Source organism: Calypte anna, chromosome 33 (assembly GCF_003957555.1).
Source record: "Calypte anna isolate BGI_N300 chromosome 33, bCalAnn1_v1.p, whole genome shotgun sequence".
Lineage (NCBI taxonomy): Eukaryota > Metazoa > Chordata > Aves > Apodiformes > Trochilidae > Calypte > Calypte anna.
Window position 1 is genome coordinate 39,743 of NC_044275.1, and position 21,685 is coordinate 61,427.

At 55.4% G+C, this 21,685-nt stretch overlaps 3 protein-coding genes across 4 annotated transcripts; all 3 read right to left on the minus strand.

Annotated features, from left to right (window-relative positions):
• Positions 1-1,543: 1,543 nt before the first annotated feature.
• Positions 1,544-2,019, minus strand: LOC115600004 (cytochrome c oxidase assembly protein COX14). The gene is made up of 2 exons (XM_030468136.1): positions 1,906-2,019; positions 1,544-1,819 (listed from the first exon to the last, which is right to left on the minus strand). Exon 2 carries the CDS (start codon positions 1,809-1,811, stop codon positions 1,653-1,655), a length of 159 nt encoding a protein of 52 aa, XP_030323996.1. The 5' UTR covers positions 1,812-1,819; positions 1,906-2,019; the 3' UTR covers positions 1,544-1,652.
• A 1,683-nt stretch (positions 2,020-3,702) lies between these two features.
• On the minus strand, positions 3,703-10,055 carry GPD1 (glycerol-3-phosphate dehydrogenase 1). The gene is made up of 8 exons (XM_030468161.1): positions 9,951-10,055; positions 9,617-9,794; positions 8,751-8,891; positions 8,286-8,424; positions 7,449-7,561; positions 6,999-7,232; positions 6,752-6,858; positions 3,703-6,234 (listed from the first exon to the last, which is right to left on the minus strand). Exons 1-8 carry the CDS (start codon positions 9,989-9,991, stop codon positions 6,138-6,140), a joined length of 1,050 nt encoding a protein of 349 aa, XP_030324021.1. The 5' UTR covers positions 9,992-10,055; the 3' UTR covers positions 3,703-6,137.
• A 1,791-nt stretch (positions 10,056-11,846) lies between these two features.
• SMARCD1 (SWI/SNF related, matrix associated, actin dependent regulator of chromatin, subfamily d, member 1) lies at positions 11,847-19,039 on the minus strand. Of its 2 annotated transcripts, none has more exons than XM_030468160.1 (13): positions 18,854-19,039; positions 18,118-18,305; positions 16,831-16,873; positions 16,293-16,415; positions 15,932-16,054; positions 15,344-15,460; positions 14,913-15,014; positions 14,649-14,810; positions 14,439-14,536; positions 13,748-13,883; positions 13,301-13,423; positions 12,923-13,024; positions 11,847-12,640 (listed from the first exon to the last, which is right to left on the minus strand). In XM_030468160.1, exons 1-13 carry the CDS (start codon positions 19,019-19,021, stop codon positions 12,587-12,589), a joined length of 1,539 nt encoding a protein of 512 aa, XP_030324020.1. In that variant the 5' UTR covers positions 19,022-19,039; the 3' UTR covers positions 11,847-12,586. The 2 variants fall into 2 exon arrangements, with proteins under 2 accessions (XP_030324020.1, XP_030324019.1); XM_030468159.1 differs by having other exon boundaries at positions 13,301-13,453.
• Between the last annotated feature and the right edge of the window lie 2,646 nt (positions 19,040-21,685).

Below are 21,685 nucleotides of genomic sequence, written 5' to 3' on the forward strand. Positions count from 1 at the left end.
TTTGGCTTTTTGGGGGAGGGTTTTGGGTTTTGTTTTTTGGGTTTTGTTTTTTGGGTTTTGTTTTTTGGGGGTTTTTTGGTGAGGTTTTTTTGGGTTTTGGGGGGTTTTTTTGTTTCTTTGGGGTTTTTTTTTTTAAATTTGGGGAGATTTTTGGGGGGTTTTTTTATTTTGGGGTTTTGGGGTTTTCTTTGGTTTCTTGTTTTTGTTGGGGGTTTTTTTGCTTAGGTTCGGTTTTTGGGTTTTTTTTCCTTTGTTTTTTGGGTTTTTTTTGGGTTTTTGGGTGTTTTTTGCTTTTTTGGGGGTTTTTTGGGTGGTTTTTTTTGTTTTTTATTGTTTTTTGGTGGGTTTTTGGTTTGGTTTTTGGGTTTTTTGTTTGGTTTTTTGTTTGTTTGTTTTTTTAAAGTGTTTTTTTTTTTTTTAGGTTTTGTTTGTTGGGTTTTTTCTTTGTTTTGTTTGTTTTTCCTTTTTTCCTCGAACCAACTCAAGCTGAATCACTTTCAGAGCGCGTTGCCTGCCGGCCACTTGGGCGGGCGGGCAGGCAGCGAGCTGTGGGCCGGTTCCGGTACCACTTCCCAAACGGTTTTCTTTTCACCCCAGTGCCCAGGTTCGGCAGCAACCCAGCCACCCCAGAAACCACTTTAAAAAAACCCCAAAACCCCCAAAAAGAACCTGGAGAAAGCGGAGTCCCCTGGTGCCACCTCCTGGCTCTTAGCAGAGACTTCTCCGGACCGAACCGGGACCCTGCTGGACCTGCCCACTCAATGCTGAGGTTCGGTTCCTGCTCTCTGCTGGCCCAATGGCCCCAGGGCAGCTTTTTGGTGCCTTTTTGGTGCTTTTTGGTGCTGAAACCCCTCTGAAATCTTCAGTTCTGCAGAGGGGGGGGAGGTTCTTGCTTGCCCCTAGGACCACCCCACCCTTCCAAAGGATTTTCCTCTTCCAAGGAGGGGTTTGGAGAGGTTTCCAGGCCCTGCTGGCCAAGCTCAGACTTGAGGGCAGACCCAGGGTTGTGTCAAAAAACCAAAAAAAAACCCCAAAAAACCCCAAATATTTAAAGTCCTGCTTTGTAGGAAGAGGTCTGTGGGGCTGGGCTGGGTTTTTGGGGCTGGGCTGGAGGGTTTGCTGCTTCTGTTTTGTTTGGTGGATTTGTTTTGTTGGTTTTTTAATTTTCGTTTTGTTATTTAATTTTAATTTTGGGGTTTTTTTGGGTTTTTTGGTTGGTTCGTTGTTTTTTTTGGTTTTTTTTTACTCAGTGGTACTCGGAGGCAAACAGAAGACCCGTGTGTGTCAATCAGGAGCAGAATTTGGGGAAATTCTCCACTTGTTACCATTTTATACCATTGTTTACTCTTCTCTCCGATTAAAAAATACTTCAGAAACCTCCCTGACCCCTTCCATCCCTCGAAGGTAAAACCCAAGGACAAGAAACTGACCCTTTTCTCTCCTTCCCACCAGCTCAGCTGCTGAGACACCATTTTAAGGGCAGATTTGGGGCTGACACAACACAAATCCTCCCTTTTCACACCGGTTTTTTATTTATTTTTCTCCATCCCGGACACCGGGAAGGGGAGGGGGGGGGGGTTTGGCAGGGTCGTTTCTCAGCCCTCCACCCTTTCAAGCCTGGAAAAAGCGATCCCAAATCTCAGTCCCCTTCCTCAGCTCTCGGTCCCGGCCTGGGCCTGGCGTTCCCGGCGGCGCTGGAGGATCCGGTAAGCGCGGACACCGCAGAGGTAACCCCCGTACAGCGTCAGCAGCATCATGGAACTGGAGAAAGCTTTGTAACCGAAGTCAGCCAGCTGCTTGCCGGACACCATGGCTGCGCCTGCAACACGGGGAGACGCTCAGAAGGCTCAGGAACCCCCTTCCCCCCCCCCCTTCCCTCTCCCCGCCATTCCCGCTCCCCGTTACCTTCGCCGTTCAGCACCACCGGGAGTCCCGCCGGGCAGCGCGCTTCCGGGTTTAGCCACGTGTTTTACTGTCACGTGACGGGAAGCCCGCCGCGCTGCCTGCTGGGAGTTGTAGTTCTTCCACACAGACCCAGGGAGCAGCCGCGCCCCCTGGCGGCGCCCTCAGTGCTGCCGCTCGCTCTCCTCAGGCGGCCTCGCCCCGGGTTCCCCTCAGCTCAAACCCTCGGGATTTGCCCCTTTTTCACTCGGAATTCCCTCTTTTTCACTCGGAATTCCCTCTTTTTCATTCAGAATTCCCCCTTTTTCACTCAGAATTCCCTCTTATTCACTCAGAATTTCCTCTTTTTCATTCAGAATTCCCCTTTTCACTCAGAATTCCCTCTTTTTCACTCAATTCCCTCTTTTTCACTCAGAATTTCCTTTTTCACAAGGAATTCCCTCTTTTTCACTCAATTCCCTCTTTTTCACTCAGAATTTCCTTTTTCACACGGAATTCCCTCTTTTTCACTCAGAATTTCCTCTTTTTCACTCAGAATTTCTTCTTTTTCATTCAGAATTCCCTCGTTTACACTCGGAATTTGGTCCTTTTTCACTCGGAATTCCCTCTTTTTCACACGGAATTCCCTCTTTTTCATTCAGAATTCCCTCTTTTTCACTCAGAATTCCCTCTTTTTCACTCGGAATTCCCTCTTTTTCACACGGAATTCCCTCTTTTTCATTCAGAATTCCCTCTTTTTCACTCAGAATTCCCTCTTTTTCACACGGAATTCCCTCTTTTTCACACGGAATTCCCTCTTTTTCATTCAGAATTCCCTCTTTTCCACTCAGAATTCCCTCTTTTTCACACGGAATTCCCTCTTTTTCATTCAGAATTCCCTCTTTTCCACTCAGAATTCCCTCTTTTTCACACGGAATTCCCTCTTTTTCATTCAGAATTCCCTCTTTTTCACTCAGAATTCCCCCTTTTTCATTCAGAATTCCCTCTTTTTCACACCCAATTCGCCCCTTTCTCACCCGTGCTCCCCCCAGCCCCTGAGGGATGGCGCAAAGCCCGCGTTGCCCTGAGGTATCCAGAGGTCTCCGCCCTCCCTTGGGGCTCAGGTTCTCCTCCCAGCTGGGAATCGACTTCCAGAGGATTTTAGGAGGCCGAGCTCCTCCAAAACGTTGGAACCCAGCAGTGCTCCCTTCCTGGAGCTCCTTGCAATGCTGCTGAGCTGCTCCCAGGGCTCTAGAAGAAGCCTCAGGGCACCCCCCCCCCCCTCCTTTCTCTCCTTTCTCTCCTTTCTCCCCTTTCTCCCCTTTCTCTCCTTTCTCTCCTTTCTCCCCTTCTCCCCTTTCTCCCCTTTCTCCCCTTTCTCTCCTTTCTCCCCTTTCTCCCCTTTCTCCCCTTTCTCCCCTTTCTCTCCTTTCTCCCCTTTCTCCCCTTTCTCCCCTTTCTCCCCTTTCTCTCCTTTCTCTCCTTTCTCTCCTTTCTCTCCTTTCTCTCCTCTCTCCCCTTTCTCCCCTTTCTCCTCTTTCTCCCCTTTCTCCCCTTTCTCCCCTTTCTCCCCTTTCTCCCCTTTCTCCCCTTTCTCTCCTTTCTCTCCTTTCTCTCCTTTCTCTCCTCTCTCCCCTTTCCTCCCCTTTCTCCTCTTTCTCCCCTTTCTCTCCTTTCTCCCCTTTCTCCCCTTTCTCCCCTTTCTCCCCTTTCTCCCCCTTTCTCCCCTTTCTCTCCTTTCTCTCCTTTCTCTCCTTTCTCTCCTTTCCCCACCGCAGCTCCCGATCCCGCAGTGCTGAGGCTGCAGAACATAACTCCAAATGGCAAAGGGAAGACTTTTTATAGCTTGTGAACTCCAGCAGCAGTGCAAAGCATGGGGTGGCTAAAAGGTAAGAGCCTTCTACGCTGCCCCAGGTGAGAGCTGGGACCCTCAGTGAAGGCTGGGAGGGGGCTGCAGGGACAGCACCAAGAAACCACAGGGTTTGGGATGGAGGAAACAATTCCACAGCGGAGGATCTACCAGGGAAATACAAATCCAAAAGACAACTGCAGATCCTGCTGCAGCTCCAGGAAGTTCCTGTCAAGAGCTTAGAAAGCCATGGTGAGAAAGTGCCCTGTGTGGAGGGAGAGACTCTGTCCTGGGTGAACCCCTCATGTCCCAGCACTCACTCTGGGATTCCTGCAGCACTTCAAGGCAAAGGGAACCAGAAGTTGTGCCAAGCCCTGCAGGAACACACTGCACTTCCTTTATCTTCCCTCCAACCTCAATAAGGCTGCTCCTCAGAGGAAGCTGCTGCTGGCTGCTTTCCCTGCCATAGCTCAGTTGAATTTAAAGGTCGTCGGGGTGCCTACTGAGAAAGTGTGTCTAATAAAAGGCACAGAAACAACTGCACTGCCAGCAGATTAAATTCCCTTAGCAAGAGGCTGAGCAGAGGTCTAAGAGTCCTGGAAAGGTCACTCAGTATGAGATGAATTTCAAAGAGAAACAAGACAATTCTGGGGAAAAAAAAAAGTGAATAAAACAACACAGCATGTTCCAAGAAACCAAGACATCAGAGAAGGGGAGGCTTGGGGTACAGGGGGCACAGTGGGGTCCTGGCTTGGCTCCTGCAGGCCCCAGGTAGCAAAGTTGAGGGTCTGAGCCCAGCTCTGCAATCCCCAGAGCCACAATATAACAGCAGAACCAGTGCTGAGGAAAAAGCAAGTGGGACACCAGGGTACAGGGTGGCAGAACAGTGACCTGCAGGGGCATTCTTGGTGTTTCTGGGACAGCACAGGAGGGTGCAGAGCCAGGAGGGAAGGGACAGTGCCCTGCTCTGCACTCTTAGCAACTCCAGCAGGCACCAACCCAAAGCCCCAGAGCCAGCAGCACATCTCCCTTCTCCTCTCCAGCTTTTTTTATTCTGATTTGAAAGAGACCCAGCAGTGCTGGGACCCAGAAGAGAGGGGGAATGGGGGGTGGGCAGTGCAGCAGCCCCCCCACCTGCCAGCCCAGACAGGGGTGAGTGAACCTCTGGCCACACTGGCCTGAGCAAACACCAGAGGAATGAGGGAGGATTCAGAGGACCAGAGAGGCACGTGGCACCCAGCTGGACAAGGGGCAAGTTCCAAAGGCACAACACAAGGCAGGAGACCTCTGTCCTCTCCTGTGATTGTTGGGAGGGCTGTTTGGATCCACGTGTCCATTGCTGCCCCTTCTGCTGGAGGAAGGGGGGGGGGGGGCAGTTTCCAGCACCCTCCCAGGAAAGGCAGTAGGGAAAGGAAGGGTGGAAAACCTGCTTGCTCTGCTCCCACAAAAGCCACTTGTAGAAGCAAAGAGCAGGCTAAGGCACAGACTGGAGCAAGCCAGAGAGAAGGCAAAAAAAGGGCTGCTGTGGATCATTCATCTGAAAGCAACACGACCCAACTGCTCTGTCAGGTCCCCTGCCAAGGGTTACAGAGCCTGCCAGCTGCTCAGCAAGACTTGGGGGCAGTTGGTCCCTGCATTGCCAAAGCCAGGACAGACCAGTACAAGGGAGAAAAGCTTTCTGGGAACAGCCAGAGGGCATGGAATTAGCACAGGCAGCTCTGTGACAACAAGGATGTTCCCTGGGTGCAGGGACCAGGTCTGATTGTGAGAGCAAAACCAAAAACCTGCATCAAACCAGCTGCAAAGCCTCTCAGCCCAGGGCTGCCCTCAGCCCCGAGGCACTGGCAGGAGCAGCTGGGGAAGCAGCAGGTGGCAAGGTGGCCCAGATTGCTGGTTTGTGTGCTGGTGTTTCTTGGAAAGAAGAGTGATTTCTCAGTCCTGAGGAGCTTCAGTCACCCTGGTGGAGCCTGGCAGTGCACTCTGCCCTTTCCATGAGCCAAGGGAAGGCAAAAAGCAAGAGCAGCAAGGAGGGGAAGGGCTGGCAGGATGCAAAGCAGCCCCTGGGGGCCAACAGCAAAAGCTTTGTCCTCCCAGGCTGGATCCAGATGACCTGGCAGAATCCCTCAGGGAACTGAATCCATCACAGCAAGAGAAAGTGAAAAGGAGGGAAGTGCTCAGCCCCACGCAGGGCAAAGCCCACCCAGCAGCATCAGAGAGGGAGAGCAGAGCTTCCTCTGTGCCAGGCTGAGTGCCCAGGGCTGGGTACAGGGAAGCCCCCTGCCCTTCCAGCACTCTGCCAAAGGCTCCCAGGAGATCCAGACCGAGCGGTGGCAGCAGAGGAGGTGGGTGTGGGCAGGAGCTCTCTGCTCATCTGGGCAGGACCAGGGGTTCTGGAGACAGAGCCCACTCACATGTGCTCAGGGTGGTTCTGCAGACACCTGATGACATCAGTGACAGGTTTGCCCTCGTAGCAGATCCTGTACACAGCTGTGAAGAGGGGGAACCTGCAGACAGAGTCACCCCCAGCCCTGTTACCTCAGCTGCTCTTTGGGAAAAGCAGAACCACCCCCCCAGGCCACAGAACCAACCCCCCCAAGCCACAGAACCATGCCCCAGGCCACAGAACCAACCCCCCCCCAGGCCACAGAGCCACCCCCCAAGCCACAGAACCTACCCCCAGGCCACAGAACCAACCCCCCAGGCCACACAACCACCCCCCCAAGGCCACACAACCCCCCCCCAAGGCCACACAACCACCCCCCCAAAGCCACAGAACCATCCCCCAAGCCACAGAACCAACCCCCCCAGGCCACAGAACCACCACCCCCAGGCCACAGAACCACCACCCCCAGGCCACAGAACCAACCCCCCCAGGCCACAGAACCAACCCTCCCAGGCCACTCTCTGCTCCAGTGCAGTTTGACCCCAACACTGGAGATGCCAAGGGGGGTTTTTTCCCCTCCCACAGAGGGATTCTAACCCCACCCCGGAGGAGGAGACAAAGGAGATGAAACCACTGACTTCTCCACCATGTTCTTGCTTTTCAGGATTCGATGCACCTCGGCAGAAGTCTGGGGACCCTGCAGCTTCTGCCCGTTCAACATCTCCTTCTCCAGCTGATCAATTGACTGAAACGACCCAAAAGTCAGGGAGCTGGACCCTGCGACCCCATCTGCAGCCCTGGAGCCACGGGAAGGGAAGAGGGCAGGGTGCCGAGGCGCTCATTGGGCTCCAGGAGGTTCTTCTGGACCTCCCGCTCTCCTCTCACCTTCCCGGTTTTGGCAAACGCCTCGGCCACCTTGCGGTTGCGGCCACCATAGCAAGTGGTGATGAGGTCGGCGACCCCGCAGCTCTGCAGGAAGGTGGAGGGGGTGACGGGGCCCTTGCAGAAGAGTTTGGCGAAGCCAATCATCTCCATCAGCCCCAGGCGAATCACGGCGGCCTTGGTGTTGTCTCCGTAGCCCAGCCCATCGCAGAATCCAGCCCCAACAGCCACGACGTTCTGGAAAACCAGAGCAGGATGGAGGGATCTCAACCCCAAGCACAGGCTGCTGTGCCAGGGATCATCCCTGCAAGGAGCTGAGCAGGACACACCAGTTCCTTCCAGAAGTCTGGCCTCAGATCCAGGGATTTCAGGGTGCAGCCCCCTCTCCAGAGATCCCTGCAGGACCCCAGAGATCCCCAGGCTCTGCAAACCCCCAGTGAGCACCTCACCCACCTTGAGAGCCCCACAGATCTCCACAGTGTCAGCTTCCTGCACCACTGTCACCCTGAAGTTTGGTGTCTGCATCAGCTCCTTCAGCACCTGCCCGTGCTGTGGGTTCCTGCAGCCTGATGGGAAGAGGAGGAAGATGATGGGAAGAGGAGGAAGGTGATGGGAAGAGGAGGAAGGTGATGGGAGGAGAGCCCAAGGTAGGACTCTGCTGCCCTCCTGCCCACTGGTGTGTTCCTGCAGCTCAGCCCTTGCAGCTGCTGCAGCAGGATTGCTCAACTGGTGGGTGCTGATAAATATTTGCAGGTCCACAAAGCATGAAACACACATGGCCTGGCTGATAAGTAGGATTCAACCTTGGAATTCCCCAAAGATGAGGGCAGGCCCTACTGGGGTGTAAAACCAGAGAGGAATTACGTGCCCAGCAGATTGAAGGCATCTTCAGAGGTTGCTGTTCCCTTGCAAGGGTGTTTTCTGTGTGCTCTGCTTACACCTCAACAGTCCCCACAGCCTCCTGCCTGGCACGTTTGCTTTTGTTTAAAACACAGACACTGAATCTCCTGACTTCCAACCCAGGAAACTCTTGTGTTGGGTTTAGCTGCTTCATCCAGAGGAGGGGGACAGGAGCAGCCACCAGATGAACTTTCAAGTCAATAACTTGAGATCCAGGTGAGAGCCCCTCGAAGCCCAAAGAAATGAAGGTAGGAACTGCATTTCCCAAGAGCCTCTTTTAGGCATTTCTAAAGGCCCTGAGTGGTTTTACCTGCACCCTGCTCACCCCTTTGCCTCTCTCTAATTAAGAGAAACAAAGGCCGCTAACGAGGGGGGCTGATGGCTCCTTACCGATGGTTGTTTCACAGAACTTCTCGTCTGCCACTTCATTAGCAATATTGGCCCCCATGAGGACGCTCATCTCTATTCCCAGTTTCTCACGGATAATGTCTGAGATCAGCCTCAGCCCATCTGGTCCTTCATCCACCCCCTGGGAGACAACCAGGGCCAGAGATGAGCATCTGTCCCCCCCCCAAACCCCCTTCCCGGGGGGACCTGGCCCCCAATTCCCATCCTTCCCTGTGCTGCAGTGCTCCTGCTCTCAGCCCCACAGCCCCCAAAGCTCACAGTGCCTCAGATCCCCCAAACCCTTCTCCTCCATGCCTCCAAATCCTCACCAAGACTCTCTCCTCCCTTCTCCCCTTTATCCCTAGAGCCCAACTTTTCCTCCAGACCCCCAAGATTCCCCTTGGCAGCCCCTCTGTTTCCAGCTGAACCCCCTGCACAGTGCCAGGGCAGCACCCCCCCTGCTCACACCTTGATCAGGGACATCCCAACTGCATCTTTCTTCACGTGGCCCTTGAGCTGGTCACAGACTTTGCCAATGAACTGGTGGGGGACCACGAAGAGGAGGATGTCAGCCCCAGCACAGGCTTTCAGCAGGTCTGGCTCTGCCACCTGAGGAAGGGAGCTTGGCTGTCACCAGGGACTTGTGCCCAGAGCTGTGACAGGGAAACGTGTCCTGAATCCAGGACAAGGGGAGCAGGGGGGGCTTGAGAGGAATTGCTGGAGGGAAGGGGATGTTCCCTGGAAGGAAAGGAAGGACACAATGTCACTGCCTTGCTGTCCCCTCCTGGGGCTGGCAGGGTAGAGGGGCTGGAGCTGGGTAAGAGCAGCCTGAGGGGCTGTGGGCATTTGGGGAATATTTGTGGGGCTGAGGACAGAGTTGGGGGGCAGCTAGAGGGGCTCAGACAGAACTGGGGGGCAGACAGAGGGGTGAGCACAGAATTGGGGTGCAGCTAGAGGGGTGAGCACAGAATTGGGGGGCAGATAAAAGGGTTGAGCACAGAACTGGGGGACACACCATCCCCACAGGCTCCCTGCAGGCTGCCAGCACCACCTCTGCAGCAGCCACAGGGGCTCAGGCCCAGCCCGTGGGACCCCGGAGTGGGGGCAAAGGTGGGGGCAGTGAGAGCAGCCAGGGCTGCAGCTTGGCCAAGCAGAGCTCAAGGTCACCAGGAAAGAAAGCAGAGAAAAAAACCCACCAAACCAAACCAAACCAAACCAAACCAAACCGTGAGTCCTCTGCAGCCCGGTGCATCCCCTCCCTCCCTTCCCACACCTCCCCAGAACCCGGCTCAGAGAACCGAACCTCAGCGAGCCCTCGGGAGGTCCGGACTCACCACGTTGGGTGGCAGCTTGCGGCCGGGCAGGTATTTGACATTTTCGTGTTCCGTGTTGATGATGTCCGTGAGCTGCCGGCCTCCCACCTCCTCCTGCAGCACCCACATCCTCACCTCCTTCTCGAACCCGCTCAGCCGCCCCGCGTTACCCCCGGCGATTTTGGCGATGGCCGAACCCCTGCGTGGGCACAACAGAGCCGTGGCCACCGGGACCGCTGTCCCCTGGGCCACAAGAGTCCCGCTGGGAAGGGGACAACTCGCAGCGGGGCTGGGAAAGGGGACGGGGACTGCGCTGTGCGGGGCAGCGGGTGCGGGGCAGCGGGTGCTCGCTCACCAGTTGCCGGAGCCCACGATGCAGACTCTCCTGCCACCCATGGTGCGGGGAACCGGGGCACTGCGCAGCTCTGGGACCGCTGATGGTATTTCAAGGCCGGCCGGAGCAGGGACAGCCCCGTCCCGCCTCTGGCCCCGCCTCGCCCCCGGGAGGCACCGGGCAACCGAACCCGGGCCGGCGGAACCGGGCCGGTGCTCAGCGAACTGAGCTGCAGCGGAAAAGTGTTGCCCTGAGGCAAAAGGGAAAGAGCTGAGAGCTCAAATCTAAGGAGTGGGAGGCAGGAGCACCTTGCACCTCTTCTCCCTCCCCCCCCTCCCCATTTTTTTTTTCTTTCTTTCTTTCCTGCAGTTTAATTCCAAGAAGGAACCACCGGGATGCCAACCCGGGACACCAAGGCTGCCCTGTCTGCAGCAGAACCAAGTGACCTCACCTCCAGAGCTCTTGCTTTGGACACAGAGCAGCTCTCACCCTTGCAGGAAGGGCTTCCAGGTTTGCTGTCACACTGGACACTGCCCCAACCAAGGCAGGAGAGAGAGCAAGGTCTCTTTTGCATAGTTTGAAGCCCTTTGTACATAAACTTTAAAACAGTTTCACTGAAATTCTGCCAAATTCCCATGGGTTCCAAGTTACCCTTGCAACAGGCTGTGGTAATCCTGCAAGGCAGCAGTGTGTGGAAACCAGAATTTATCAGCAGCTTGGCCACTGGATTTCCACTTTTGCTCAAGTGACTTTGTTTACCCCAGGAGAGCTTTGCAAAGGCTTAGCAGATGTTGCAAGCCAGAAGATCCTTACATGAAAGGCTCTCTATAAAAGGCCAAAATCTGCAGAATGTTTTCCCTCCACTCTCTTAACCCATTTGGCTTTGTTAAAAAAAAAAAAGAAATTAAGGATGTAATCCCAGGCAAGTCCACCAAGTGTCAACCAGCCAGGCAGCTCAGAGAACACGTGCTGTCAGCCCAGAAAAGAGGGAGCCCAGGTTCCTTCACAAGAGGCTTTTATTAAAACTGGGTGACATCTACAAGGAGATACAGTACAAAAAAAATTTTGGTCCATGGAAAAAAACCATAACATTCAGTTAAGAAAAGCAGTTCTTCTGCACCAGCTAAGCTTGCCTACACAGTACTCAGCATCCTTCACGTGTGATTCCCCTGAGGAGTCAGTGGGCTGCTGCACCAGCACCAGAACCTTCACCCCAGTACCACAGAGGAGCCATTTCAGGAGGGCAAAGGAGAAGGGAAGTTGAGAGCCTATTACTCACAGACATGTAGGAACACAGACACGAGGAGCAGGGCCACCCAGGCTCCCAAATTCAGAGCAACCTCCCCAACCACACCAAAGATGGGGGTGGGGATGAGGGGGGGGTTTATCAGGAAGGGATTTTGCAGCTGTTCCAAGAAAATATGACCAGCTTTCAAGTCCATTGGCATGAGAGTCCTCAGCAGAAATACTGAGCTCAGGGTTAAGAGAAGCCATCCTCTAACACCTGACTCTTCACTAGTAACTCATTCCAAGAAGAGGCACCTGGGCTGCTGCTCTCCATGGTAAAGAAAAAAAAAAATCTACTTTGTACATTCCTGAACCATGCTGGGCTTTCTGGAAGCCTCAGAACCTAGAAACTGGACTAGAAACTACAGGAGCTTCAGCACAGAAACCTCTTAACTTGTGTTTGCTTGGAGCTCTGCCTGCTCCCCAGGACTCTCCTGTGACAGCCTCAGCCCCACACGAAGGAGCCTCTGGTCCCCAAAGCAAGTGACACAGGATAAGCATCCCAAAGGAATCCCAAAGGAATGACCCCCAGCTCCAGCAGGCAGCTGCTGCAGTCCCTCTCACAGGGAAAACAAGCAGCCAGAGGGTTTGCTGGAATCACAAGTGGAGGTTTTTTTGTTGGTTTTGTATCAAGTGCAGTGAAGTTTCATCACCCGAATGCTTCCACATCCCTGCAGTAAGCCAACACCTCAACTCCCCTCTGATCCCAGCCTGGGATTTTCTGTCAACACAAAGGGAAGAGGGCAGGGAAAGAGGGGCAAGGGAAGAAGAAGCAATTCTCTACCCAGTCCAGTCACTTCCTCAAGGAGGAGAGTGACCCATGGGGCAGCCCAGTGCAGCAGCACCCTCCAAGAGAGGGAGTGAGGGCAGGGAGGTATCTCAGCTCGTGGCATCCTGCCCACTACAATTCCCAGCACCTTGCTATCAAAGGAGGCAGGGAAGAGGCTGCTCACTTGGAGCAGGTCCAGGCTTCCCTGACCCAGTGTCTCCCATCTGCTAACTGGGGAGGAATGGGCTGTGGTTTCTGAACTAAAGGCTCCCAAGTCAGGAGTCATACTGGCTACTGGGGGACACTACAGGTAGTGCAGAGTCAAAGGGAGGCTCTCAGAAGCCTTGGGACTGAGAAGGCAACAGTCAGGAAGAAAACCAGGTAGAAATGTGTGTTGGTTAGAGCCCATCTGCTTGCCACACCCCAGAATACCCCAGGTGTCCTGGTGTTGCCCAGTGGGGACAATGCCAGGAGGAATAATGATGCCAGACCTCACTGCCAGAATGGGCTGATGTGAGCTTTTAACAGCCAGCACTCTGCAGCTCTTGTCTCCACACACCAAAAGCTGGGATGCCCTCTGGCTGGGGAGGAGAGGAGCAGTCTATGTGTTACGGATCCCCAGGGCCTGCTCCAGTTCCTGCCGTCTCTGCTGCACCTGCAAGAGAAGCCAGAATTGCAGCATCAAGGGGCTGAGATGAGGCAGCAGCACAGAGGATGAACAAGACAGGCCCCAGATGGAAAAGGGAGAACTCCCAACTGGGACCAAGGTGCATCAGAATCACAGAATTATGGAATGGTTTAGGTTGGGAAGGCACCTTAGAGATCATCCAATCCATCAGCCTCCAAGTGAAGCTCAGGACTGCTGCTTTTCACTGTTAAGAGTGAGAGGAACCCTGAGCTTGGTCAGAAGAAGGGAGCCCAGCTTGGGGCTGCTCACCTTGGAGTAGAAATATCTGCACACAGCTTCCTGAGCCCAGGGCTGGAAGTAGAACTCAGCTCGACGTTCCTCCTCAGGATTCCCAACAACATCAGTCATTGTCTGGAGAGCACAAAAGCACAGAAGAGTTCAGAGAGTGCAAAAGCTTTGGCTGTGCTGAGCAAACCCACACTCCCTCCCCTTTCCTCAGAGAAATTTCAGTACAGTCAGGTCCTTTCCTCAGAGGAATTTCAGTACACTCAGGTCAGGTCCTTCCACTCGACTCCAATCCCAGCCTGGCTTTCTGAGCAGCAAACTGCTTCTCTCTCTGTGGGAGCTGCCTTATAATGAGGGAAGCCTGTGACTGGCTCCACCTTCCAGGCAAGACAAAGCTTTTACCTTTAAATCCCTGCACTGGGACTGCAGCCAATCATTGATGAAGCCCTGAGGATCTCGGGCAAAGCTCAGCATGAACTCCCTCTGGGTCTTCAGCTGGTTAATTGTCTCTATTGTTTCATGAATCTGGAGGAGATAAGCACGGCAACTCAACTGCTGAATAGGGGAAAAAGTCAGACAGAAACATCAAGAGAACCAACACACAAAGGCAACTTCTTATTCTCTCTTTGATTTCCAGGTATCACTGCAGGATTTTCCATTCCCAGTTTCCCCCCTCTCGATTATTACCAACTTCCCCACACTTTAAAACTGCACTTCCAGGGAAATCCACCTGTCTGTAAGGATGGCTGACCCCACCCCAGCTTCCAAAGGCTCAACAGAACTCCCCTGTCCTCCTCAGGGCTCCAGAGACACCTTCCTACCAGCACTGAAGAGCAGACCCCTTCCTACCTTGTTATCCAGAGCAGCAATTTCCTGTTGGCTGGCAGTGGAGAGGAGAAAAGAATTCATCTGAGTTTTCAAGGTGTCATCCACCTCCACATCAATGTCATAGCAAGCTGTCTTCTTCTGGTCATTTGGGTCAACACTAGGGACATCCAGGAGAAAGAAGTTAAAATAAGCAAAGAGCTCAAGAAAGCAGCAAAACTGCAGCTTCTCTGGGATGATGCAGAATTTGGGTTGTGGGCAGGGACAGCCCACGCTGAGCTCAAGCAGCAAAGCTCCACAAGGCCCAAGTGGTTGTTCCAAGCAGATTTCTATTTACAAGAATATAAAACAAAGGACAGCAGGAAGGTGGGGAAAAAGAGGGATGTGAAACAAAAGAGGTGGCTCTAAAAAAAAAAAAAACAGTGAGAGGCAACGTGGAACTGGTGCTGAAAATCTGAACATGGAATGTCAGGTGGGAAGGGACCTCAAGAATCATCTCATGGTGATCATCTCATGATCATGCCCATCATCTGCTCCAACTCTCACTTATCAGAGCTCTTTTAGCATCCTGTCAAGCTGAGACTTCAAACTGTCTCCAGTGTGGGAATCTCCCACTTCCCCTGAGAGAATAACATTATTCCATCCTCTTCCTGTGCCAGCCTCCTCCATCCCTTCCACCTTTCTGCCTGGAAAATCAGGAGTGGAGAAGTCTTACCTGATAACATGATTAATGATGATGGGTTCTGGGGGCATAAGCAAGGCATGAAGTCTTTGGGGGATTTCTGAGAACTTCATCCGCTGAGACTCAAATATCTGTGGCAGAAAGGAGAGGGCTGAGGAGAGGAAGGAGAGCTCAGCCCCAGCCACCACTGCCTGCTGAGGACAAGGAAAAGCAGGCAGGCTGCTGCCAGCTCCCCCCTCTCACCTGCTGGAGGTATTTGTCACAGATGACATATTCCCTCTCGTGGGGATCCTGGAGTTTGTGGGTTTTGATGTACTGCCAGAGGGCCTGGATGATGACAGGACGGGTCTGAGTGTGGATCCCCAGGAGCCGAGCTAAACGGGGGTCCAGTTTGAACTGGGGGGGCTGAAAAAAGCAAGAAAAAAGAAAGAAAAAAAAGCAAGAAAGGGGTGAGGTGGGCACAGAGCTCCCAGCACCCTCCCTCCTCCCCCTTTCCCAAGGGCTCACTTGGTAATCCAGCATCAGGAGGACGGTGCAGCGCACGTTGACATCCCCTGGCCTCTTCACCTGGAAGCCATCTGTCTCCTGAGTTGTAGCAGTTCTGTGCCACTGAACAGCAAAGGGAATTCAGAAGCTCCCTGGTGCTTGGATCCCTCCCCCCCCCTGCTGCCTGACACCCACCAACTCTGCCAGAGAAACCCCCACCCAACCCAGAGAGAGCTCACCCTGCTCCAGCTGGAGACAAAAGAAAAAATAAAAGAGAAAAGAGAATTGTTCAGAGCCCCAGGGAAGGCAAAGGGGAAAAACAAAAGCTCAGGTGAGAATTCCAGAGCTCCTGGCTCCCCACCACTGGTTCAAGCCTTGTAACTCTCAAGTTACAAACCCTGCTGAAACACCAACCCCTTTTTTTAGAGGGAACCCAGCAAAAAGCAGCTCACCTCTACCAGGTGATTGTCAGGGCCATACAGGTCTTTATCAAGTTCAATGACCAGAGATTTAAAGAAGGATGAGAACTTTCTTTTCTGCTTGGTGGCATCATATTTGGACAAAGCAGACTGCAAGCAACACAGGAGGGAAAAGGATTAGGAGAGCAAGTGTCAGCACTCAAGCACAGCCACCACGACAGGTTCCTTGAAGTTCTGGACACCTAAATTCCCCAGGATATGCTTGAAAAAATCAAGTTCCAAGTCAGAAAGTGAAACGCTGGAGTTAAAAGATGAGCTTGCAGGAATTCCAATCACTCAGCATTCCCATCAAATGCCAGTGTCCTGCTTCTCAGAGCCAGGGAACACAGAGGCCACTGAGCTGCTCTCACCATTTATTCTCAAAGCTACAAGAACTTTGTTTAACTCATGTCCTGCCACGGTCTCCAAGTTGGGCTCTCAGTCTCTTCACCACCAGACTCCTTGGAAAACAGAGATGAAGGAGGATATCAAGCCCCTCGCTACACTCAGCCCCTAAATTCCTGTTTTCACCCCCAATTCCAGAGCCAGCAAATCACCACGGGTGGGGGGGTTCCCACTTACATCTTCCAGCAGTCGTCCTTCCACTCGAAGCTCCCAGGAAGCCACAGTTCCTTCCCCATCCTCTGCATCCGACTTGGCTGGATTGAAGGTGTTGGAGATGAAAATCCGGAGCTTTCTTTTTTGCTGGGAGAAAAAGGGAATTCTCCACGTTAATCCCAAAGCAAAGGGATCCCTGTACAAACCCAAACCTGATGGTGCCTCCAATTCCCCCTCTCCCAGGCCAGCCAGCAAGGAAAGAGCCACTTCTCCTTCCCACACCCCTCGGTTCCTCCTCTGGAGAGTTTAGGGATTGGGAGGATCCCAAGCTTCAGTCTTAACTCCAGGAAGAGCTTCCAGCCCAGGTGTGCAGCTCCCCCCCCACCTTAATGGGTCTCTTCAAAGCCTCCTGGATATCCAGGCGTTTCCTCATGATTGTCTGATCCAGTTTCCTCTCAAATGCCAGCAGATCCATGTAGGCCTGGGACTCGGGAACGAGTTCACGGATCTACAGCCAAGCCAGAGGGAAAATCCCCATCAGCTTCCACAGGTTCCTCCTGCCCCTTTCCTGGCCTTTTCCTGCCCCTTTTCCCAGGTTCCTCCTGCCCCTTTCCCGGGCTTTTCCTGCCCCTTTCCTGGACTTCTCCAGCCCCTTTCCACCCAGACTTCTCCTGCCCCTTTCCTGGCCTTTTCCTGCCCCTTTCCACCCAGGTTTCTCCTGCCCTTTTCCTCCCAGGCTTCTCCTACCCCTTTTTCCAGGCTTCTCCTGCCCTTTTCCCAGGTTCCTCCTGTCCCTTTCCCAGGCTTCTCCTGCCCCTTTCCCCCCAGGCTTCTCCTGCCCCTTCCCAGCTTTCTCCTTCCCCTTCCCCCCCCAGGTTTCTCCTGCCTTTCCCAGGTTTCTCTTGCCCCTTTCCCACACTCACCCTCTGAGGTAGGATTTTGTCAGCCATCTTCTTCTTTTTAGCACTGTTCAGGAGGAGGAAGCAGACACTGACCCCAAACCAGCAGCTGACAGAGCCCCACCACCCCCACCCCCACCTCTCTGATTTTTGGGGGCTCTGTCTGCACCCCCAGACCCACCCTCTCCCCAGGGGGCAGCTGGGTGAAATATCCTGGGATATCCCTCCTGCCCCAGGATGTCCCCCATACCCCGGGGTGTCCCTCCTGCCCTGGGATGTCCCTGATATCCTGGGATGTCCCTCCTGTCCCAGGATGTCCCTGATATCCTGAGATGCCCCTGATATCCCAGGGTGTCCCTCTTGTCCTGGGACATCCCTGATACCCTGGGATGTCCCTGATATCCTGGGATATCTCTGATATCCTGGAATGTCCCTCCTGCCCTGGGATGTCTCTCATACCCTGGAATGCCTCTGATACCCTGGGATGCATCTGATATCCTGGGATGTCCCTGATACTCTGGGATGTCCCTGATATCTCTGGTATCCTGGGATATCCCTCATACTCTGGAATGCCTCTGATATCCTGGGATGTCCCTCATAACCTGGGATATCTCTGATAGCTTGGGATGTCTCCCATTCCCCGGGATGTCCCTCATATCCCAGGATGTCCCTCATATCCTGGGATGCCCCTGATATCTTGGGATATTCCTCCTGCCCTGGGATGCCTCTTATATCCTGGGATATCTCTGATATCCTGGGATGTCCCTCCTGTCCCAGGATGTCTGTCATACCCTGGAATGCCTCTGATACCCTGGGATGTCCCTGATATCCTGGGATATCCCTCCTGCCCCAAGATGTCCCTCATACCCTGGGATATCTCTGATACCTTGGGATGTCTCCCATCCCCCGGGATGTCCCTCCTGTCCCAGGATCTCCCTGATATCCTGGAATGCCTCTGATATCCTGGGATCTCCCTGATATCCCAGGATGTCCCTGGTATCCCGGGATCTCCCTGGTATCCCGGGATCTCCCTGGTATCCCGGGATGTCCCTGATATCTCGGGATGTCCCTGGTATCCCGGGATGTCCCTGGTATCCCGGGATGTCCCTGGTATCTCGGGATGTCCCTGGTATCCCGGGATGTCCCTGATATCTCGGGATGTCCCTGGTATCCCGGGATCTCCCTGATATCCCAGGATCTCCCTGATATCCCGGGATGTCCCTGGTATCCCAGGATCTCCCTCCTGCCCTGGGCTGTCCCCCATCCCCTGGGATCTCCCTGGTATCCCGGGATCTCCCCGCGGATCCTTACTTGTGGTTCCGGTTGGGCACAGCCTGGGGCTGGACCTGCTGGAGCTGCTGCGGGGCCGGTCTCTTGCGGGCCTGATCCAGACTGGCCTGGGCCAGCCCGGGCCGAACCGCGGGGCTCCCGCCGTACCCGGGAGGCCCCATGGAAGGGCCCTGAGGTGCCAACCGGCTGCCCGGTAACATCCCGGGGCGCTGCGGGGAGACGGAAACCGTAGCAGAACCGAACCGGAGAAGCAGAACCGAACCGGAGGGGAACCGATCCGGAGGGGCAGAACTGAACCGGAGGGGAACCGAACCGGAGGGGAACCGAACCGGAGGGGAACCGAACCGGAGGGGAACCGAACCGGAGGGGAACCGATCTAGAGGAGCAGCGCCGAACCGGAGGAGCAGAACCGAACCGGAGGGGCAGAGCCGAACCGGGGAGGAACCGACCCGGAGGGGCAGAGCCGATCCGGAGGGGTAGAACCGATCCGGAGGGGCAGAACCGAACCGGAGGGGCAGAACCGAAGCGGAGGGGCAGAACCGAAGCGGAGGGGTAGAACCGAACCGGAGGGGCAGAACCGAAGCGGAGGGGCAGAACCGAAGCGGAGGGGCAGAACCGAAGCGGAGGGGCAGAGCCGAACCGGAGGGGCAGAGCCGAACCGGAGAGGCAGAACCGAACCGGAGGAGCCGCCCCCCTCTCCCCGTCACCCCCGCTCCCTCCCTCCCTCCCGCCCCGCCCCGCACCTCCCCCGCCTCACCGGGTAAGCGGCTCCCGGTAACGGGGAGCGGTACAAGCCTTGTCCAGGAGCCGGTCCCATGCGAACCGGTCCGCTTGGAGTGCCCGGTCCCAAGCCAGCGGTTCCAGCGGCGGCTCCAGCGCCGGCGGCGTTGGGAGTCACGGACTGGAAACCCGCCCGCGCCGCCATCTTCTCCCACACAAAGGGGAGCGGACAGGAAGCGGAAGTGGCTCATAGAGAGCGGCCGAGCCAGAGAGGCACCGCTCCCCCCCACACCCAAACACCGCCCCCTACCGGCTGGAGGGAGCTGGGTGCCCTGGGGGGGGGGTCCCGGGGTTATGGGGGGGGACAGGGGGGAACTGGGGTGCTCGGGATGGGTGCGGGGGTTTGGGGGGGGGGGTCAGGGGGGTTCAGGAGTCCCATGAGGGGGAGGGGGGGGCTCTGGGAAGGGGGGGAGGGCATGGGGGGTCCGTGAGGGGGGGGGAGGGGAAGGGATGGGGGGTCCATGAAAGGGGTGAGGGGGGAGGAGGGGAGGGGAAATGGGGGGCTTGGGGGGGGGGGGATGGGGGATGAGGAGGGGTCCATGAGAGGAGGGGATTGGGGGTGCTGGGGGCTGAGAGAAGGGGATGGGGGGGAGTCCATGAAGGGGGTGGGGGGGGAGGAGAGGAGGGGAAATGGGGGGTTCCGGAGGGGGGGGATGGGGATGAGGGGGGGTCCATGAGGGGAGGGGATTGGGGGTGGGGGGGGGGCATGATGGGGGTGCTGGGGGCTGACAGAAGGGGATGGGGGGGTCCGTGCGGGGTTCTGGGGGTCGTGGGAAGGGAATGGGGGGTGAGAAGATGGGAATGGGAGGGGGTTTCGTGGGGGGGGGCACTGGAAGGGCCACGGGGGAGGGAAGGGTCCCGTGGGTGTTTGGGAGCAGAGTGGGAGAAGCCTCGGGAAGTGCGGGAGCAGCAAAACCACCCGGGGGGGAACTGTCGGGTTTTTGGAAGCTTTGATCCCGTTCCCTGGCAGCTCCCTCCGGGCTGGCTCAGAGACTCCTCTGCCTCCTTCAGCTGCCATCCCACTCCTCCTCCTCCTCCTCCTCCTCCTCCTTCTCTCCCCTGTCCCCATTTTCCCTGCCTCATGTCCTCAAAATTCCCGCACAGGCTCTGAGCAGGGTTGGGGGGGTTTTAATCCCACATTTCCTGCAATTTATCACCATTTCAGGACCCCGGAGCATCCCCCCTGCCTTGTTTGTGGAGAAAGAAGAAACAAACAGAGCCAGAATCCACCTGGGGGAAAAAAAAAAACCCAAGAGAGGAGTCAACTTGAGCCCTAATTAAGGAGTTCCTGATGAGCAGGGGGCATTTGGGAGCCTGTCCTGGGCGGTGCTGACCCAGGGAGGGTTTTTCCTGCCTTGGATAAAAAACCACGAAGCTTTCAGCCCCATTTTTAACCTTTTTTTTTTTTTTTTCCAGCCTCCGTGTGTCCCCCCAGTTAATTCAATGCCACCTCTGAGGGGCTCGGTGCCCGGCAGGCTGATGAAAAATTCATGGGGAGGAGGAAAAGAAAAAAAAACTAAGAGTGAAACTTCTCTGCTCTGGGTTGTTCAGCTGCAACTTGGACTCTGACTTAACAACCTCCTGGAAAGGTGCCCGGAATTCCTGGGAGGGGGACAGAAAGGGATGGGGGGGCTTGGGAAGTGGACTCCAGAACTGGACCCAGCCCTCCAGAACTGGACCCAGGACCCCAGAACTGGACCCAGCCCTCCAGAACTGGACTCAGCCCTCCAGAACTGGACCAAGCCCTCCAGAACTGGACCCAGGACCCCAGAACTGGACCCAGCCCTCCAGAACTGGACCCAGGACCCCAGAACTGGACCCAGCCCTCCAGAACTGATCCCAGCCCTCCAGAACTGAACTCAGCCCTCCAGAACTGAACCCAGGACCCCAGAACTGGACCCAGGACCCCAGAACTGGACCCAGCCCTCCAGAACTGGACCCAGGACCCCAGAACTGGACCCAGCCCTCCAGAACTGGACTCAGCCCTCCAGAACTGAACTCAGCCCTCCAGAACTGGTCCCAGCCCTCCAGAACTGGACCCAGGACCCCAGAACTGGACCCAGCCCTCCAGAACTGGACTCAGCCCTCCAGAACTGATCCCAACCCTCCAGAACTGATCCCAGCCCTCCAGAACTGGACCCAGGACCCCAGAACTGGACCCAGCCCTCCAGAACTGATCCCAGCCCTCCAGAACTGGACTCAGCCCTCCAGAACTGGACCCAGGACTCCAGAACTGGTCCCAGCCCTCCAGAACTGGACTCAGCCCTCCAGAACTGGTCCCCAGCCCTCCAGAACTGGACCCAGGACCCCAGAACTGGACCCAGCCCTCCAGAACTGGACCCAGGACCCCCAGAACTGGACCCAGCCCTCCAGAACTGGACTCAGCCCTCCAGAACTGGACCCAGCCCTCCAGAACTGGACTCAGCCCTCCAGAACTGAACTCAGCCCTCCAGAACTGGACTCAGCCCTCCAGAACTGAACTCAGCCCTCCAGAACTGGTCCCAGCCCTCCAGAACTGGACCCAGGACCCCAGAACTGGACCCAGGACCCCAGAACTGGACCCAGCCCTCCAGAACTGGACCCAGGACCCCAGAACTGGACCCAGCCCTCCAGAACTGGACTCAGCCCTCCAGAACTGAACTCAGCCCTCCAGAACTGGTCCCAGCCCTCCAGAACTGGACCCAGGACCCCAGAACTGGACCCAGCCCTCCAGAACTGGACTCAGCCCTCCAGAACTGATCCCAACCCTCCAGAACTGATCCCAGCCCTCCAGAACTGGACCCAGGACCCCAGAACTGGACCCAGCCCT

What these genes read in the sequence shown, in the direction of transcription:
- GPD1 (XM_030468161.1), bottom strand. Translation starts at nt 9,991, where the DNA reads ATGGGTGGCAGGAGAGTCTGCATCGTGGGCTCCGGCAACTG. An exon ending in GTTCTGTGAAACAACCATCG is followed by an intron (nt 7,562 to 8,285) that starts GTAAGGAGCCAT and finishes TCTTCCCATCAG; the next exon opens with GCTGCAGGAACCCACAGCAC. An exon ending in AGATCTGTGGGGCTCTCAAG is followed by an intron (nt 7,233 to 7,448) that starts GTGGGTGAGGTG and finishes CTGGTTTTCCAG; the next exon opens with AACGTCGTGGCTGTTGGGGC.
- LOC115600004 (XM_030468136.1), bottom strand. Translation starts at nt 1,811, where the DNA reads ATGGTGTCCGGCAAGCAGCTGGCTGACTTCGGTTACAAAGCTTTCTCC.
- SMARCD1 (XM_030468159.1), bottom strand. Translation starts at nt 19,021, where the DNA reads ATGGCGGCGCGGGCGGGTTTCCAGTCCGTGACTCCCAACGCCGCCGGC. An exon ending in CTGACAATCACCTGGTAGAG is followed by an intron (nt 15,015 to 15,343) that starts GTGAGCTGCTTT and finishes TTTGCTGTTCAG; the next exon opens with TGGCACAGAACTGCTACAAC. An exon ending in GTGACAAATACCTCCAGCAG is followed by an intron (nt 14,537 to 14,648) that starts GTGAGAGGGGGG and finishes TTTCTGCCACAG; the next exon opens with ATATTTGAGTCTCAGCGGAT.